General features: G+C 44.7%; 1 protein-coding gene across 2 annotated transcripts in view; it reads right to left on the bottom strand.

Annotated features, from left to right (window-relative positions):
- GTF3C1 (general transcription factor IIIC subunit 1) overlaps positions 1 to 20,567 on the bottom strand; it is a 307,903-nt gene that overhangs the window by 152,203 nt on the left and 135,133 nt on the right. For both annotated transcript variants that reach the window (XM_040356997.1, XM_040356999.1), the window contains 2 exons: positions 17,288 to 17,423; positions 4,588 to 4,666 (listed from right to left, as the gene is read on the bottom strand). In XM_040356997.1, the coding sequence (XP_040212931.1) occupies positions 4,588 to 4,666; positions 17,288 to 17,423 (215 nt within the window). The remainder of the gene's footprint in view (positions 1 to 4,587; positions 4,667 to 17,287; positions 17,424 to 20,567) is intronic.

Below are 20,567 nucleotides of genomic sequence, written 5' to 3'. Positions count from 1 at the left end.
TAGGGGTGTTTCTCCTTTTGCTTTTTTTTTTTTGTTTTGTTCTACTTCACCAAACATACACTGCAGTCTTTTTTTACTTACTATACAGTCAGCCTGCATAAGAAGAAAAAAATATATACTGTATAATATATTGTATGTGTACTAACTGTATAAGCTGCCATGTGTCAGTAGCACACTTCAGAAGCAGTTATCTGCTCTCACAGCGTGCATTGTTCTGGGTCTCGATCAGTCAGCCACTTTCCCTGCAAAATGCTCTAAACAACAATGCTCACGTGCTACTGATTTGAGTACTATGAAGGAGGAGAGTTAGACAACCGAATACCCGGATCCAATGCATTCCAGTGGTCCAGCGATGCCAGTATGCTGCAGGCACAGGGCAAATTTCATAGTGATAAGCACAAATTTTCGTTACCCGTTATGCTGCCTGGCTGCATAACAAGTATATATACTAAGGCTTTAATTAGGGCTAGATTCACGTAGAGTTATGCCGGCGTATCAGTAGATACGCTGTCGTAACTCTGAATCTACGCCGTCGTAAATTTAAGCATATTCTGGAAACCAGATACGCTTAAATTAGGCTAAGATACAAGCGGCGTATGTCTCCTACGCCATCGCATCTTAGGGTGCATATTTACGCTGGCCGCTAGGTGACACTGCCGTCGATTTCAGCGTAGAATATGCAAATGAGCTGGATACGGCGATTCAGAAACGTACATGCGCCCGGCGGATTTTTTTTACGTCGTTTGCGCAAGTCGTTCGCGAATAGGGCTTTGCGTAAATTACGTTCACGTCGAAAGCATTGACTATTTGCGACGTGAGTAGGAGCATGCGCACTGGGATACGTTCATGGACGGCGCAAACTTACGCCCTTAGTCTTTAAAAACATGTGCCCATCTACGACTAGCCAGTGAGAAATATTAATGGGCCACGCTTTTAAAAAAAAAATCTGAAATTTTGCCTAGTGGTATTATATATATATATATATATATATATATATATATATATATATATATATATATATATATATATATATATATATATATATATATATATATATATACACACACATATACATATACATATACATATACATACACACACAGTACAGACCAAAAGTTTTCTTTATTTTCATGACTATGAAAATTGTAGATTCACACTGAAGGCATCAAAACTATGAATTAACACACGTGGAATTATACATAACAAAAAAGTGTGAAACAACTGAAAATATATTTCATATTCTAGGTTCTTCAAAGTAGCCACCTTTTGCAGCAGACACATCTCTAGAACTGGTAAGAGGAGACTGTGTGAATTAGGCCTTCATGGTAGAATATCTGCTAGGAAACCACTGCTAAAGAAAGGCAACAAGCAGAAGAGACTTGTTTGGGCTAAAGAACACAAGGAATGGACATTAGACCAGTGGAAATCTGTGCTTTGGTCTGATGAGTCCAAACTTGAGATCTTTGGTTCCAACCCCCGTGTCTTTGTGCGACGCAGAAAAGGTGAACGGATGGACTCTACATGCCTGGTTTCCACCGTGAAGCATGGAGGAGGAGGTGTGATGGTGTGGGGGTGCTTTGCTGGTGACACTGTTGGGGATTTATTCAAAATTGAAGGCATACTGAACCAGCATGGCTACCACAGCATCTTGCAGCGGCATGCTATTCCATCCAGTTTGCGTTTAGTTGGACCATCATTTATTTTTCAACAGGACAATGACCCCAAACACACCTCCAGGCTGTGTAAGGGCTATTTGACCAAGAAGTAGTGTGATGGGGTGCTGTGCCAGGTGACTACCTCTTAAAGCTCATCAAGAGAATGCCAAGAGTCTGCCAAGCAGTAATCAAAGCAAAAGGTGGCTACTTTGAAGAACCTAGAATATGAAATATATTTTCAGTTGTTTCACACTTTTTTGTTATGTATAATTCCACATGTGTTAACCACTTTAGCCCCGGACCATTTTGCAGCTAAATGCCCAGGCCAGGTTTTGCGATTCGGCACTGCGTCGCTTTAACAGACAATTGCGCGGTCGTGCGACGTGGCTCCCAAACAAAATTGGCATCCTTTTTTCCCCACAAATAGAGCTTTCTTTTGGTGGTATTTGATCACCTCTGCGGTTTTTATTTTTTGCGCTATAAACAAAAATAGAGCGACAATTTTGAAAAAAATTCAATATTTTTTACTTTTTGCTATAATAAATATCCCCCAAAAACATATATAAAAAAATGTTTTTTCCTCAGTTTAGGCCGATACGTATTCTTCTACCTATTTTTGGTAAAAAAAAAAAAATCGCAATAAGCGTTCATCGATTGGTTTGCGCAAAATTTATAGCGTTTACAAAATAGGGGATAGTTTTAGTGCCTTGTGGCTCCACCTATCTGTCATAATTGGTTGTATACCCAATGTTGATTTGTGGGGTCTGTTCCCAAATGTTTTTAACGTGTAAACCGTTTTATGTAAATACTAGTGCTGTCAGTTAAACGCGCTATTAACAGCGTTAACGCAAACCCATGTTAACGCCGTAAAATTTTTTTATAGCGCGATTAACGAGGCGGCATTCGGGGGTTATACCGGGAAGATGCCTGCAGCCGCAGGCATCATCCCGGTACCGTTGTTTAGAGCGGGCGATCGGCTATCCAAACATAACAACCGATGCGGCTAAAAGCCGCTCGGTTGTTATGCCGGAGGAGCGGGAGGGGACATCCCCCCCCTCCCGCCGCCTTTCGCCGCTCTGACCAGGCCTCCCGTCCCACCGGGAGACCCGATCCTCGATCCGCCGCCTTCTGTGTCCAGGTTGGAGACTGACACTAAGCCGTAAGCGGCTTTGATTCAGTCTCCGCATTGAAACCACGGAAGCGGCGTCATGACGTCACTTCCGGGTTTCTCGGCTGCCAATGGCGCCGGATTTAAAAAAGTACACAGTATTCAGAATCGCCGTTTTCGGCGATCTGAATACTTTGAAGTGCAAAGGAGGGCTCGGAGGTCTTTTAGACCCCCGATCCCTCCATAAAGAGTACCTGTCACCACCTATTGCTGTCACAAGGGATGTTTACATTCCTTGTGACAGCAATAAAAGTGATCAAAATGTAAAAAAATAAAAAAACACAATTTAATATTATAAAAAAAAAAAAAAAAAAAATGTTTTAAAGGGTGAACCTCCTTAATCGCGCGATACATCGTGAGTTAACTATGACATTAATGCGATTAATCGCGATTAGAAATTTTAATCGCTTGACAGCACTAGTAAATACATTTTGTTTTTTACACTTACCTGGTTTCTTATCAGTGCCGTCAAAGTCCCTCCCCCCTCCTTCCCCCCCTTTTTTTGACTTATGTTTATGAAATTGCCTGGGCCTCAAGCAGCCTTGGCTCTTTAGACTATTAGGTCATACAAGTTATATATTTATTGCATTTTTATTAATTTATTTTTTTTACTACTATTGGCGGCGATCAGCGATTTTTTTCGTGACTGCGACATTATGGCGGACACTTCGGACAATTTTGACACATTTTTGGGACCATTGTCATTTTCACAGCAAAAAATGCATTTAAATTGCATTCTTTATTGTGAAAATGACAGTTGCAGTTTGGGAGTTAACCACAGGGGGCGCCGTAGGAGTTAGGGTTCACCTAGTGTGCGTTTACAACTGTAGAGGGGTGTGGCTGTAGGACTGACGTCATCGATCGAGTCTCCCTTATAAAAAGGATCACTCGATCGATAAGCCCCCACAGTGAAGCACGGGGAGCGATCGCGACGAAGCGGCTATAAACAAATAGCCGCGCCGTCGTCCCGGACCCCCCACCCGCTAGAAGGCAGAGACGTATATATACACCCATCTGCCTGTCAGTGCCATTTTGCGGACGTATATAGTCGTGCGGCAGGCGTTAAGGGGTTAATTCATAGTTTTGATGCCTTCAGTGTGAATCTACAAATTTCATAGTCATGAAAATAAAGAAAACTCTTTGAATGAGAAGGGGTGTCCAAACTTTTGGTCTGTGTATATATATATATATATTTTTTTTTTAAAGCGTGGTGTCTGGGGACAGTTAATAAAACAAAGAAATACAAAAAGGGTAAGAATTTCCCAGTAAGCAATGAAAGCTAATTTTTCACTGTCTTGAATGAAATGTGCACTCTGAGACATCTGTAAATTGTAATTGTTGACTCTCTGAAAATGCTAGCTGTCTTGCAACCCATTTAAAAAAAGTTAAGGTAAAATAAATTGCATGCGTATTTCTACACCTGGAATAAACAGCTACCTTGTAGATCGACCATAGTAATGGATGACCGTATACAGCTGAACATGTGCATGCGTATAACCCTGGATGCAGAGTGTGTCAAAGAGTGTACGGCTTTACACACATGCAGGTTTGTGTAAGTAGCGGTGTAAATGTGACAGCTGTGTATCCTTGGTGTGGGACTATGCCTGCAATTTACATTGTACGCCAAAAAGCACCAGTGTGCATGAGACCTTAAATGATCTAATAAGTGTGCACATCACCTTTGACTTTGCTTGACTACACTTGCTTACTTCCAATGCATTACAACAGGTCTGAATATAACAACAAAAATATAGAATGTATTACCCGTTGAGCCAAGCAGTAGCATAGGCTTGTTCAGAAAGGTCTGGAGTCTTAGAGTAAAGCCTTGTTGTGCAAATTTAGTCTGGAAAAAGAAAAAGTAAGAATTAATCTTTATACATTCTTTATTTTACATTTTTCCAACATCTTACATTGCCTTGAACCCAGATTAGTATCACATCAAACAATATAAACAGTTTTCTATTACTGTATTTCTTACATTTCCAAACACTGTTATTCCTTTCTATCCCTCTTCATCCTATCATATCTTTCCCCTTGGGCGTGGTCTTCCCTGGTTCAAGGCACTACAACCCCCCCCCTCCTCCCCCCTACCTCCGAGCCCTTCTCTTGGGCACGAAAAAAAAAAAAAAAAAGATACATCAAACTTCGACGCCTCTCCCTAGTCTTCCCCCCCATCCTCCCCCTCCCGCGTCTCCCATCCCACATAGGGCCCCCATGTCTCCCTCACCCTCTCCTCCCCCTCCCTCAGGGATGCCGTAAGGTTCTCCATGCGTTGCATTTCCTTGATTTTAGCTAGCCATTGTGCTTTACTTGGAGAACATGTGCTCTTCCAAAGCACCGGGATACACGATCTAGCTGTAACCACTAAATGTCTCACAAGGGATCTTTTGTATTTCTCAATTGACATAGGTATATCTAATAGCAAATAGGTAGACGGTTCCTCCCCTAGTGCTATCTCCGTTATTTCTTCTATCACTTCAGATACCATTTTCCAGAAATCTTTAACCCCCTCGCAATTCCAAAAAATATGTAAGAGTGTTCCCTCTTCTTTTTGACATCGCCAAAAAATATTTGACACCTGAGGGTAAATCTGATTTAATACCTCTGGTGTCCTATACCATCGGCTCAATATCTTATATCCTCCTCCTTGAAATTTGGATGCTATTGATGCTTTATGGTTAAATTGGAAGATTTTTTTCTTCTGAGTTTCCGTGAATCTAACCCCTAGGTCTCCTTCCCACTTCTGGATAAAGCCTATCTCTCGCGGAGCTTTTATTTCATTTATCAAGGAGTAGAACAGAGAGAGTGGGTGTCTCACCGGTTCTCTCCTAAGACACATTTTCTCGAACTCTGACGGTGTTTCTCTCACCCTAATGTGTCCCCGTATAGATCGGAGAAGTCCCCCTAACTGTCTCCTCCTGTAGGGGTCTAAATACTCGGATAAATCCCTTTCTATTTCTTCATTTGTCATTACCCGATTCTCTCTCTGAAAATGTATCAATCTAGTTTGTCCGCTATTTTTTAAATTCGCGAAACCCTGGGTCCCTCAAGCCCGGGGCGAACACTGGGTTCCCCAGGATTGGTGTCATCGGATTCGCTCCATTTTCGTCTTCTAGGTTTTTGAATATCTTTTTAACAATGTTAATTGTCGTCCCTATCGTTGGGTGTCTTTTCACTGTCTGAGGTATCACCGATTTCGAGAGCCATATTAGTCCCTCCAGTGGAATCTCCGTCGTTGCTTGTTCTAAAAGGATCCAAGGTTTGTTTTTTGGCATAACACACCAGTCCAGAACTCTCGATAGGTGTACTGCCTCGTAATAAGCTAGCGGGTACGGGAATCCTACTCCCCCCTTCTCCTTAGGTAGTGTTAGGATATCTCTTCTTACTCTAGCCGGTTTCCCTGCCCATATGAATCCTGCGAACTTCGCTCTGATTTCTTTCAGGACTCCCTGAGGTATTCTTGTTGGGAGTGTCTGTAATAAATACAGCACCCTCGGCATTGCATTCATCTTTATAATATTGATCCTACCAAACCAGGTGAACACCTCCTTATCCCATTTCTGTAAATCTTTTTTCAATTGTCTTGCCAGAGGTGCTAGGTTTAACTCATGTATTCTGCTTAGTTTCTTCGGGATTTTAGTCCCCAGATAACCTATATGCGAGTTTGTCCATCTGAATGAAAAGAAGCTAGTCAATTGTTGTTGTTGTATAGTGCTCATCTCTACCCCCATTGCCTCCGATTTATTATAGTTTACTCTAAAATTTGAAAGTTTACCATACTTATCTATCTCCGCTAGCAGTGGGGGTAGAGATATCACTGGTTCCGAAATAAAAAACATTAAGTCATCACCAAATGCCGCTAATTTCTGTTCTCCCCCCTTAGCTTTTATACCTCTGATATCTGTACTTAATCTTATTGTCCTCAAAAAAGGCTCTAACATCAAAATAAAAATCAGTGGTGATAAGGGGCAGCCCTGCCGCGTCCCGTTACGTATTTCGAAGGGTTTTGACATCATACTGTTTATCTTAATTTTCGCTTTAGGTCTAGAGTATAAACTCATGATCCATCTTTGCATCCCCTCTCGCAGGCCTATATGTTGAATAATTGCTTTCAAGAACTTGAAATCTACCCTATCGAATGCTTTTTCAGCATCAGTAGATACTAATACTAAGGGCATTTTATATGTCTGCGAGAGGTGGATAGCATTTATTACTCGTTGGGTATTTTCCCTGCCTTCTCTTCCTGGCGTGAAACCCACCTGATCTTGGTGTACCAGGCCAGGAATATGTGGCAGTATTCTATTTGCTAGGATCTTTGCGAAGATTTTCAGATCGACATTCAGCAATGATATTGGGCGATAATTGGCGCATTGCGCTGGGTCTTTCCCCTCTTTCTTTATGACCGCTATGTGTGCCATAAGAGTTTCCTCTGGCATCTCCTGTCCCTCCCGTATCGAGTTGAATGCATCTAAAAATCTCGGCAGCAACTCCTCTACATATGTCTTGTAGTACAGAAGATTGAAGCCGTCTGGTCCTGGTGCTTTACCTGGTTTTAACTGCTTTAGCGTATTTTTAAATTCTTCTGCCGTTATTGGGCTTTCTAAACTTCTTCCTATTTCTTCTGATAGCTTCGGCATTTCCGACTTCTCTATGTACTCTTTTACTTTTCCCTCCCTCTCTCCAGTTTTTTCTAAATCCTGCTCCCCCTTCAACTGATACAAACTCACATAATAGTTTCTGAATATTGCCGCGATTTCCTGTGGGGATTTCGTTATCCTGTCTCCTGATGTTTTTATACCCTCTATATGGTTTTGCGCTCTTACCTCTCCTAAAGCTCTTGCTAACATTTTACTTGGTTTATTGCCAAATTCATAAAAAGCTTGTCTACACCTTCTCAGGGATGCTTTTGCTTTATCCGTTAGCAGTAAGTTCAGTTCCTCTCGTGCCTTCCTCAGCTTCTCCTCTACCTGTATTGCTAATGATTTTTTATGTGTTTTTTCTAATCTTCGAATTTCTCCTAACACAGTTTCCATCTGTGCTTCTATCTTACGTTTCCTATGAGACCCCAAGTATATCAGGATTCCTCTGACATAACACTTGTGTGTTTCCCAGATACACATTGGGGACACCTCTCCCGCCACATTGTTGGAGAAGAACATCTCCATCTCCTGAATTATATTTCCTTCATATTCTGGGTCTTTTATAAGGGACTCATTGATTTTCCATTGCCTCCCCCCCCTCTCCCCGCCTGGGCCCCCTCCCTTCTCCATCTCGTGGATTTTGGGGGGGGGGGGATTATAAGAGATAAATAGACGAGGGGCACCCGGACCCATGCGAAGGCGCGACTCGCCTCGGTGCTCATATACCGATCCCCATTATAGCGCCTCTCCTCCGTGTGGAGGGAAGTCATAGACGCTAGGGTTTTTTTTTTTTTGTGTCCGTCTGAGATGTTGTGTTTTTTTTTTTCTCTTCTCTCTCTCTCTCTCTCTCTCTCGGCACTCTCCCTCTCTCCCCGCCATCTCTCCCTCTCTCTGGTCACGTGTCTTTGCCGCCGAGGGGAGCCTCTTTCCCCTCGACCCCCAGTCCTGAGGGAGCCGTGGGGGAACCCGGCAAAATCTCAAAATGTCAAAAATCACGGTAATGTCCTATAATGTCAAAGGGCTGAATAGCACGGAGAAACGATCAAAACTAGTGGCAGAATTATGGAGATCGAAAGCACAAGTAATATTTCTCCAAGAGACTCACTTTAAAAAAAACAAAACGCCAAAGCTAGAAAATTACAGATTCCCAAAGGTGTATCATAGTTCCTCATCTCTAACAAAAACAAAGGGAGTATCAATTATGTTCTCAAAAATGATTTCATGGAAAGAATTAAGTGTAATACAGGAAGAGGAAGGACGGCTCCTTATTGTGAAAGGATACATTAACGACCAGAAGGTGACCCTGGTAAATGTGAACTTGCCCAATGAGGGTCAAGTTGCAGCATTAGAGAGATACACAAACAGGGTACAACAGAATGTGGAGGGGATTTTAATAATGGCAGGAGAATTAATCTTAAACAAAACAAAAATATCTCTCCAGCATGTTACAAACTAACGTTTTTGTCAAGAACAAGAAGCAGTCTCAGTAGTCGGCAGCAAAGAAGACAGAACTCCTCCTACAGATCCTGTGACTCTCTATAAAGCCGCCGAACCCCCTTGTCCTCATATCCCCTGGTCTCTGCATTGAGCAGACTCCAGCCCTCTTCTGGTCCTCCTCCAGACCCTGCACTTTCTGCTTCCCAGCTCTGCTCCCAGCATCTACCATACAGAAGGTGTGTGTGTGTGTGTGTGTGTGTGTGTGTGGGGGGGGGGGGTGGGTTCACTGTGATGTAAGGGAGGGTGGGGGGCTCTTGACCTCTGATGGTGGAGGGAATCTTGACTTCTAATGTAAGTGAGGGTGGGGTACTCTGGACATCTAGTCCTACAGATACATCAATCTCTTTGAAGGCCACCATAATGCTGATGCTTCTGGCAATGAGATTGAGTTTGACACCCCTGGATTAAAGTAAATGTGTGATGAAAAATATTAGATAATAATGTATTATTGCAATTTCTTATTATCTAATATTTTTTCATTACACATTTACTATATAGTTTAGCGCTGCACTGTTACATTTTTTTTCACTTTCCTATTCTCTATCTACACTTCCTTCCTTGGTCAGTAGAGTGCTTCCCATGGCTTTCAATTCCACCTCTATACTGACAACACAAATATATCTCTCTGCTCATAAACTTACCCTTTCAATCTCCTAATGCATTATTCATTTATTAAGGGACATCAATATGGATTTCAGTCACACCACTCTCTAAAAAAGAGATTTTTAATACAGCTTACCTGTAAAATCTTTTTCTTGGAGTACATCACGGGACACAGAGCGGCATTCATTACTATATGGGTTATATGGAGTACCTTCAGGTGTAGACACTGGCAATCTCAAACAAGAAATGCCCCTCCCTATATAACCCCCTCCCATAGGAGGAGTACCTCAGTTTTGTAGCAAGCAGTATGCCTCCCAAAATGGTCCTCAAAAAAGAGGGGTGGGAGCTCTGTGTCCCGTGATGTACTCCAAGAAAAAGATTTTACAGGTAAGCTGTATTAAAAATCTCTTTTTCTTTATCGTACATCACGGGACACAGAGCGGCATTCATTACTATATGGGATGTCCCAAAGCAATGCTTACAATGAGGGGAGGGAGAACATCTCCAAGACAAAAGGATTTAATTTAGAGATATACTCAAATCATAATAAATCCAACTTAGTTGAGAAAAATAAAATTTTTAAATTTAACTCGAACAAGAGGAGCCCCCGGAATCCGAGGGTCTCAAACTGCAGCCTGCAGCACTGCCTGCCCGAAGGCAGTATCAGTATTCCTTCTTACGTCCAACTTGTAGAATTTTGTAAACGTGTGGACAGAAGACCAGGTTGCCGCCTTGCAAACTTGAGCCATAGAGATCTGGTGGTGTGCTGCCCAGGAGGCGCCCATGGCTCTAGTAGAATGAGCCTTTAATGATACTGGAGGAGGCAACCCTTTCAAGCCGTAGGCCTGAGTGATTAATTGCTTAATCCACCTAGAAATGGTGGACTTTGCAGCTGCCTGCCCCTTCTTGGGCCCATCCGGTAGAATGAACAGCACATCTGTCTTCCGGATCTTCTTTGTAGCTTTAAGATAGGCCTTCATGGCCCTGACAATATCCAAGGTATGCAGCAACCCTTCCTTTCTGGAAGTAGGTTTAGGGAAGAAGGATGGTAATACCAAATCCTGGTTCAAATGAAAACTGGATATGACCTTCGGAAGGAAGGAAGGATGAGGGCGGAGAACGACCCTGTCCTTATGAAAAACAAGATATGGTTCCTTACAGGATAAGGCTGCCAGCTCCGAAACTCTTCTTGCGGAAACTATGGCAACCAAAAATACTAACTTCCTTGTCAGTAGAACCAAAGGAATATCAGCCAACGGCTCAAACGGTTGTTTCTGTAAACTTGACAGAACAAGATTTAAATCCCACGGACAAAGCGGGGATTTAACTGGAGGTCTAATACGTAAGACCCCTTGAAGGAAGGTCTTAACCAGCGAGTGGGTGGCCAGCGGCCGCTGAAACCACACTGACAGAGCAGAAATCTGTCCTTTGATTGTGCTTAATGCCAATCCTTTATCCACTCCTAGCTGGAGAAAACTTAATACTCTATCGATGGTAAATTTGCGAGAAAGCCATCGCTTGGACTCACACCAGCCTACATAGGCCTTCCAGACCCTGTAATAAATCACCCTAGAGACCGGTTTCCTGGCTCTGATTAGGGTAGAGATTACTTTCTGAGACAGACCTCTACCCCTGAGAATCAGGGATTCAGTTTCCAGGCCGTCAAATTTAGATGCCGTAAGGCAGGGTGGAGGATCGGACCTTGCGATAGCAGGTCTGGCCGTAGAGGAAGAGTCCAAGGGTCTCCCACTACCATCCTTAAGATTAGTGAGTACCATGCCCTTCTGGGCCATGCTGGAGCTACCAGGATGACTGGTATGTGCTCCACCCGGATCCTGCGCAGCAGGCGGGGTAGTAACTGGAGCGGGGGAAACGCATAAAGAAGTTTGAACTGATGCCAAGGGCAAACCAACGCATCGGTTCCGCAGGCCATCGGATCCCTTGAGCGGGACATGAACCTGTCTAGTTTCTTGTTGAGTCTCGATGCCATGATATCCACGTCCGGCACTCCCCATCTTTGGCAGAGTGCTTGAAAGACTAGTGGATGCAGAGACCATTCCCCCGGCCATAGAGTCTGGCGGCTTAAGAAGTCCGCCTGAAAGTTGTCCACTCCTGGAATGAATATTGCCGATATGCAGGGCACATGAGCCTCTGCCCATAGAAGAATCAAGCTCACCTCTCTCTGAGCGGCTTGACTCCTGGTTCCCCCTTGGTGATTTATGTGTGCCACGGCCGTGGCATTGTCTGATTGAATTCTCACCGGGAACCCCTGCAATTTTGACGTCCAAGCCCTGAGGGCTAGTCGAGCAGCTCTGAGCTCCAAGATGTTGATGGGCAACTGCTTCTCTGGCTTTGCCCAAGTACCTTGGCGAGTGCAACCATCCAAAATTGCTCCCCAGCCCGTCAGGCTGGCGTCTGTGGTCACTATCTTCCAAGCCACTGGGCTGAAAGACCTCCCCTTCAGTAGATTCTGAGGGTCTAACCACCAACACAGACTTTGTCGGACTCTTGATGAGAGCGGCAACGGGATATCCAAGGCCTGTGGCCTTCTGCTCCATGCTGACAGGATGGCTGCCTGTAGGATGCGAGTGTGGCTCTGGGCGTATGGTACCGCCTCGAATGTGGCCACCATCTTGCCTAGTAACCTCATACATAGGCGAATAGTCGGTTCTTTCTTGCTTAGAACCAGTAGGATTAATTCCTTGATGGCTTTTACCTTCCTCAGAGGTAGGAACACTCCTTGTTGTTCTGTGTCTAATCTCATGCCGAGATATTCCAACTGCTTTGTGGGCTGGAAAGCTGACTTTTCTCGATTTAGGACCCAGCCGAACCTCTCGAGGTATTGGACCGTGAGGGCCACTGCTCGCTCCAAGCCGGGAGACGAGTGATCTATGACTAGGAGGTCGTCCAGGTATGCTAGGATCGTGACCCCTTGGATCCTTAGTTTGGCTAGGATTGGAGCTAGGACCTTCGTGAACACCCGGGGGGCCGTAGCCAACCCGAAGGGAAGCGCCACGAATTGGAAGTGACGCGAAGCCACCATGAAGCGTAGATATCTTTGATGTGGCTGATAAATTGGAACATGAAGGTAGGCATCCTTTATGTCTATGGACGCCATGAAGTCGTCCTTCTGGAGTGTGGCAGCTGCTGACCGCACGGATTCCATCCGAAATGAGCGGATCTTTAGATATGCATTTACCATCTTTAGGTCCAAAATTGGCCTGACATCTCCATTGGATTTTGGGATGATGAATAGGTTGGAGTAGAAACCCAGCCCCTGTTCCAGGACTGGTACCTCTACTATTACTTCCTGGGAAAGTAGATGATCTAATGCCGATCTTAATGCGGCTCCCTTTTCCGGATCGTTTGGAATCCTCGACTTCTGGAAATGAGGAGGAGGAAACCTTAGGAAATCTAATTTGTAGCCTGTGGCCACGGAAGACCGTACCCACTCGTCGGGAATGCTGGCTTCCCAAATCTCTGAAAAGAGTCGCAGCCTTCCCCCCACCTTCGTGGGTGGGGGCGCCCCTTCATAAGGTTGGCTTGGGGGCTGGTTTTGCTGGTTTGCGAAACCACTGCCTTTTGCCTCTAACAGCCTGTCCTTGTGATCTGCTGTTGAAGCCGAAGTTTGCTTTTGCAGGAGGCCGTCGATACTGCTTGGCATTAGAGGGCCCCTGCCCAGGGGAATACTGTCGTTTAAACGCAGGTCCCTGAACCTTCTTCTTAGTTGGCAAGAGAGTACTCTTGCCGTTTGAAATGGTCTGAATGTATTTATCTAGGTCTTCTCCGAAGAGTCGTCCTCCATGGAAGGGGAACCCTACCAGGAGCTTCTTGCATGGGGGCTCAGCCTCCCAGCTTTTTAACCATAAGAGTCTTCTCATATGGATAAGGGATAACGATAAACGTGACGCTTGCTGGATAGAATCCTTGATTGCGTCTACCGTAAAACATATGGCCTTAGGGACATCCGAAAATTTTTCTGCCTGCTGGGCCGGAATAAGTTTAAGCATCTGCTTAAATTGATCCGATAATGCTTGAGCGACCCCAATCGCAGCCACAGCTGGCTGTACTACTGCCCCTGCAGTAGTGAAGGAGTTCTTAAGTAGTGCTTCCAAGCGCTTATCAACTGGATCCTTGAACACCTGTATGTTTTCTACAGGGCATGTTAACGATCTGTTAACACATGAGATGGCTGCGTCCACTGCAGGAGTAGCCCATCTTTTGGAAAAATTTTCTTCCATAGGATATAGGACAGAGAACCTTTTAGGTGGTAAGAAGATCTTATCTGGCTTGTTCCAATCTTGGAACAAAATTCCCTCTAATAGAGGATGGATCGGAAACACAGCATTGCTTTGAGGCGCACTCAGTGAGCCCAAAGCTGAAACCGTCGATACCTGGAGATCTGGTACTGGCAAGTTGAATGTCCTATGGACCAAGTCCGACAATCCTTGAATCCACCAGCTCTCCCTCAGGGAGACTGCCCCAGACTCCTCTGTATCCGGGTCTTCGATCCCTGAACCTACTTGGTCCGTGTCCAAGAGGTCGTCCAATTCCCCTGAGGAAAGGACCTCCTCTTCTGAGGGTCCGCGCTCGGGCGACGGAGATCTATTCCGCTTACTGCCCCGCATAGCTGCGGATATCATTTTTCCCATGCTTTTCTGCATCTCTTTTAAAGAGGTGAGTAATACCTCCTCCGTGACCATCTTAGGGTTGGACTGACCCGCGTCAGCTCCAGCCCCAGATCCCGATGGCCCCAAGGCTCCCTGTAGGGAAAACAGCGGCATACCATGGTACAATACCGAGGTACACCTGCTACCTATTGGTATTTGGAACTATAAAAGTTAATTGTCCAAACACCTGTTTGGGGGATAAAAAAATGCTTCCTCTCCCCTAGATGACTTTTTTTTTTTTTTTTTTTTTTTCGTTTTTGTTTCAAATCCAGGAAAGAAAAAACATTCTGTCCCCCTGAGTAGTATTGCAAAGAAAAACTATGAGATGGAAAAGAAACAGCCTATTTCTAGGCTTGACAAAACAGTCCTCTGAAGACTGCAATATCCTTTCTGGCCACTGTGTGTCCTCGGCGCCCCGTGCTGCCGCTCTGGTCTTTCTCCTCAGTTCCAAAGTATTGATGGAACAAACAAGGAAGGGCCGCCCCTTCCTTTAAGCCACTGACCCGCCCTTCCCCCCCAGCAACCTCAAACAGGAAATGCCCCTCCCGACAGGGGGAGGGGGGGGGGATTTTGGGAGGAAGGGACCTCTCTGTTCCAGCAAACTGCAGCCTGCAGCCTGGAACCATGAGGAGGTCAGCGTTTTGCCTGCTTGCAGGCTCTGAGGAGGAAGACTGAATGGAGCATCGCCTGGAGGCCTGCAGGTAAGCAAAGCTCTCTGACACACACATATATTTTTATATAACACAGGCCCCACTCAATGCTTTTCCAACACTACAAAGGAGGTCACATCTTATGGGGAATAATACATAGAGAGCCATCCTATCTTTATGATATGTGACTAGTTTGCCAGATGCAGTGCATAACTTTAGGCATGTCCCCTGTGACCCCCCAGAAAAAAACCTGCTAAGAACCAAGTTCCGCAAGTTTTCCCCTCACTTACCTGCTCCATGCCGCAGGACTTTGCCAAGCAAGAGGCCCAATCTTCCCCCATCTCCGTGGGGATGTCTAGACCTTCAGGCCCTGGGTTCCTATGAAGGATCCACTGTCCTGGGCCCATATAGCACCCTGGCAACAGAAAACTTTAGGTACCCAAAGGTTTCTAAGTTCTGGGCCCAGGGTCCAGCTCTCTAAAAAGAAAAGCATTATGGGCTATACCCCAAGGGTTTGGGGTCCGGTTACTGACCACTTTAGCGCTGAGGCTTTTTTGGACAGAACCGGTAGCTCACCTAATCCCAAGGATGCGGAGGCAAGCTAAACCATGACTAACACCTAAGACACTGGCGTAAAAACTGAGGTACTCCTCCTATGGGAGGGGGTTATATAGGGAGGGGCATTTCCTGTTTGAGATTGCCAGTGTCTACACCTGAAGGTACTCCATATAACCCATATAGTAATGAATGCCGCTCTGTGTCCCGTGATGTACGATAAAGAAAACTTTATTTTTAAAATGGAGCTCATGAAATTTCCTCCGCCCCATGCCCACTCCTCCGACTTTTCCAGGATCAATATCACAACTATTAGTCATGGACTCTGAACTCCCTTTTCGGGCCTCACATGAAAATCTTGTTGTCTTAAAGCGATACTAAAGTCATATTATTATACTTACCTGCTCTAACAGTTTTTCACAGAGCAGCCCAGATCCTCCTCTTCTTGGGTCCCTCCTCCGTGCTCCTGACCCCTCCCTCCTGTTGAGTGCTCCCACAGCAAGTAGCTTGCTATGGGGCACCCGAGCCGAGCCACTGACACTCAGACACTGTGCCGCGGCCTGGCCCATCCCCTTTATCTCTTTATTGGCTGCCTGACTGATTGACAGCAGCGGGAGTCAATGGCCCTGTGCTGCTGTCTCTGCCAATGAGGGGAGTCCTGAGCAGCCAAGACTTTAGTCTGGGGGTCCCATAATATGGAGAATTCTGTGTGATCTGTGTGACCAGTCTGATGCTGCAGTCACGTGCCAGCCTTCTTCACATACAAGGCAGGGTTAATAGCCTTGCACTGTAAGTGATGATGCTGAGAAACTGCCTACAGTCTGGAGTTGAGGAGAGCACTGGAGTGGGGAATAAAGTAAAGCAATACAGCCTTTTCATGTCCATCTTAAAAAAAAAAAAAGGACATTTAAAGGGGTTGTAAAGGTTTTTTTTTTTATTTTCTAAATAGGTTCCTTTAAGCTAGTGCATTGTTGGTTCACTTACCTTTTCCTTCGATTTCCCTTCTAAATGTTTTTTTTCTTTGTCTGAATTTTTCACTTTCTGTTCCTCCTCAGTAAGCTGTTCTGGCTGACTAACTCCCAGCCAGAACAGCTCGGATGATGGGGGCAAGCTTACTGAGGAGAAACAGGAAGTGAGAAATTCAGATAAAGAAAAAAAAACATTTAGAAGGGAAATCAAAGGAAAATGTAAGTGAACCAACAATGCACTAGCTTAAAGAAACCTATTTAGAAAATAAAAAAACAAACCTTTACAGCCCCTTTAACCATTGCAGTAGGTGGGGAAGGGGGTACATGTTGCTTAATTCTTGGAGTTCAGTTTCAACCTATAGAAAAATATCCAAATCATCAAATTTACAGCAGATGACCATTATAAGGAAGCCTACCCCACCTCAACCTAAAAACAAAACTTTTACAGTTTCCATCACCTCATCCCCCTACAGTTAACTATCTTTTGTATCACATCCCGGACACACCAGGATAAAAAATAGAGGTAGAAATTATTAGGATAGAAAGGTTCAGACAAACACACAAGTTGCAACTTTTTCCACTCATAAATATGTTTTTGTTATTGAGATCTCTGATCTCTTCCTACCCCTTTTGACTGTCATCAGGATAAGATGAAGTAAAATTTCCCCAGATGTGATTTGGACAAAAATAGACCTCACAATCGTTTTGACCCTTCCCTACTCGATTTCAAACGCTTTGTGCTTTTCTCATTATAATGCTAACAAAAATATAGCATTAAAAAGTACAAATGTCTTCAATCCCTGTATCAAGAAAATGTAAAAAAAAATCATATGATTTCGAAATTTTACCAATGATAATCCATAAAAACAAAAATCACCAACCTTTCTGTAATTATTAATAATGTAGCTTATCCAAATCCAGTTCCGTTTTAAATGGCTATAGAAACTAGAGTCAAGCCCACCAGCTCCCAGTCCATCTCCAGGAATCAATCCATCATCAACCACTTCTTTACTTCCCCTTCAATATAAAATACACCAGTTATTTTTCCAGTTTAAGATCCCCTTAAAAACGTTTTTAAAAGCATTGTGACAGGACAAATTCTACTGTATGCCTACCTAATCATATCACGCACAGTTTCCAGTGCCTGAAAAACTTTAGAATGCCAATAATTGGTTCACATTCGCACTCCCTATTTCAGCAAAAAAAAAAATTTCCCCCTGGTATGCAAGAGATAAAAACGGAAAATTGATATCAAATACTTACCGTAATTTTCCTTTCCTAATGGACTCCATGGCAGCCTACGTGTGGATTAATCCCGCCCCCTCATAACTCATAGGACCCCTTTCCTATAAATATTTTTTCCGGACCAGAGGCCGTGTTCCATAATTTAGCCTACTCTAGCCACTAGGAGGGAACTCCTGCTGCTACGGAGTCCATCAGAAAAGGAAAATAACGGTAAGTATTTGATAGAAATGTTCAGTTTTCCTGACAGACACCATGGCAGCCTACGTGTGGGGAAAAAACTAACCATACACACCCGGGTGGGCAATGTGCTGGACAAAAGAAAAAAAAAAAAAAAGTTAAAATGGCACCATCAACAGACAAGATACGTAAACCAAATTTAAAAGAAGATAATAATGCTGGCTCTACGCAGTAGTGTGCCATGAATGTCTTAATTGAAGACCACGAGGACACTTTGCAAATAACTTCTGGAGCCACGTGATGTGAAGCCACCCATGATGTATACACGCTTCTGGTTGAGTGAGCAATCACCGCTTCTGGAGGCGCAAGCTCATGGCTTTGTAGGCCCACTGAATGGACTAAACAATCCATGTTGCGATAGATCTGGAAGAGGCATGCATTCCCTTACTTTTCCCATGAAAAACAACGAACAGGTAGTCGGACTGATGCAACGGAGCTGTAGCTTCTAGATACCGACTCAGAGCTTTCCTGACATCTAGGGGATAAACACTGGAATCTCCGGTAGATCTAAACGTTGGAAGAGCAATCTCCTGATTGTCGTGAAATAGAGATGAAACTTTGGGGTTTGAACCCAACATAGGAATCAAAACTACCCCATCAGGAAGAAAGGTTAGAAATGACTCCTTGTATCCCAGAGAGCGGATTTTGGAGACCCTCTTGGCCGATGTTATAGCCACCAGAAAGGCAACTTTTAGAGAAAGATCCTTAATAGAGGACTGATCTGCGCGTTCCAACTCTCTTTCTGAGAAGAAATCCAGGACAAGTGGAAGATCCCACTTAGAGAATCTTGGCTTTTTCTGAGGTCTAAACCTTACTGCTTCTCTGAAGAACTACCGAGTAAGAGGGTGTGTCTAGCCCAGGAAATGCCCGTAAATGCGGAAATTGCAGAGACTTGGACCCGCAGCGAGCCGACTGACAAGGAGAGATCAAAGCCGGATTGTAGGAAGCCCAGTATATCATGTGTCTTTGGGTTTATTGCAAGACCCTGCAGTCGAAGAGAACCAGGAAGCCGAGTTGCATCAGCAGGGGAAACCATGGCCTGTTTGGCCAGTACGGGACTATTGCCACCATCTCTGCTTCTTCCACCCTGAGCCTCAACAGAAACCGGAGAATGACAGGAACCGGGGGAAAGGCATAGGCCCTGTGGAATTGCCAATGGTCTGTCAAAGCATCTACCCCGAAAGCCTGGGGACAATGAGACCTCGTCTATTATTCCTCTAGTCTGAAGTTGAACAGGGAGGCAAACAAGTCTACTTCCGGAATGACTCCCATGGACAGGACCCCCTTGAAGACTTAGGGGTGGAGAGTCCGCTTGTTGGCATCTAGAGAAACTCTTGACAGAAAATCTGCCTGAACGTTCTGGACTCCAGGGAGATAGACAACGGTCAGGTTGGCCAGGTTCTTCTGGGACCAGGTCATGATGGCCTCTACTTCCTTCAACAGGGAGAGAATGTGAGTACCCCCCTGTCTCTATGTATGAGACTGCCATTGTGTTGTCCAGTCTTAGGAGGACTGAGGCTCCTGCTGTTAAGTGGTGAATGGCCTGTAGAGCACATAACACTGCCCGTAGTTCCAGAACATTGAAGACTATCCTGTGAAAAAGGAGAGCTCCATATGCCTTGGGCTACCTCTTTCAAGCAGAGAGTGCCCCAGCTACTGTTTCTGGCATCTGTTGTGATGGTGATCCAAGACACAGGTGCAATGGAGTGACAGTTGAGGAGGTTCCTCTGTTGTAACCACAAAGGAAGACTTTCCTGCATGGATAAGGTTATTTCAGATAGAGTGATCCTGAAGCCCTGGGTTCTATTGCTGGAGGAAGTCTTTCTGGAAGGGCCACATTTTCCACTGAGCCCACTTTACCATGGGTGTTGTTGCTACCATGGTGCTGATGATTTCTAGGCATTGTGAGGCTCGGAGATGAGAGAAGGACATTGCAACCCGAACTCTGTCCCAGATCACTGGGATTTTTTCCAGGGGTAAGGAGATAGTGCTCTTGATAGTGTCGAATTGTGCCCCAATGAAAACCAGGGACTGTGTAGGATCTATGTGGCTCTTTTCCAAGTTCAGTAGCCGACCAAACTCGAATAGAGTGGAGATGACCTGGGATCTGTGGATTAGCAACGGCTCTCTGTCTCGAGACAACAGCAGGTCGCCAAGATAATAATACAGACAGAGACCTCTGGTCCTGATCCGTGCCACGGCAGCCAAGAGTTTTGAAAACACACGAGGCAATGTCGTAAACCCAAAGGAGAGACAGGTGAACTGCAGATGGATTTGATTGACAGCAAAGCAAAGGTATTTCTGGGACTCTGACATTATCGGAACAGTAAGCGTCCTTCAGTTCTATAGACAAGAGTCAATCACCTGGCTGGATTGCTTGACAGATCGTGAGCAGTGTATCCATCTTGAACTTCTCCTTCTTAAATTCAAGTGAGTTAGGTCTATAACTGGCCTCCAGGAGCCATTTTTCTTTAATATCATGAAGAGGGGCGAGTAGACCTTTCATCGGCTGAAACTGCTATTGCAGTGCCCTGAGCCACAAGAGAGTCTGCATAGGACAGGAGAATTTGCTTTTTCCCTCCCGAGAAAGGCAAGGATGTGGGTATGAATCAGAGAATGGGTGGGTTGCTGATCGTCCAGGCATGGCCTGATAAGACTATTTTTACGACCCAATAATCT

This window comes from Rana temporaria, chromosome 6 (genome assembly GCF_905171775.1).
Source record: "Rana temporaria chromosome 6, aRanTem1.1, whole genome shotgun sequence".
Lineage (NCBI taxonomy): Eukaryota > Metazoa > Chordata > Amphibia > Anura > Ranidae > Rana > Rana temporaria.
Note: the sequence above shows the minus strand (reverse complement) of the source record. Positions and strands in the feature narration are given on the sequence as shown.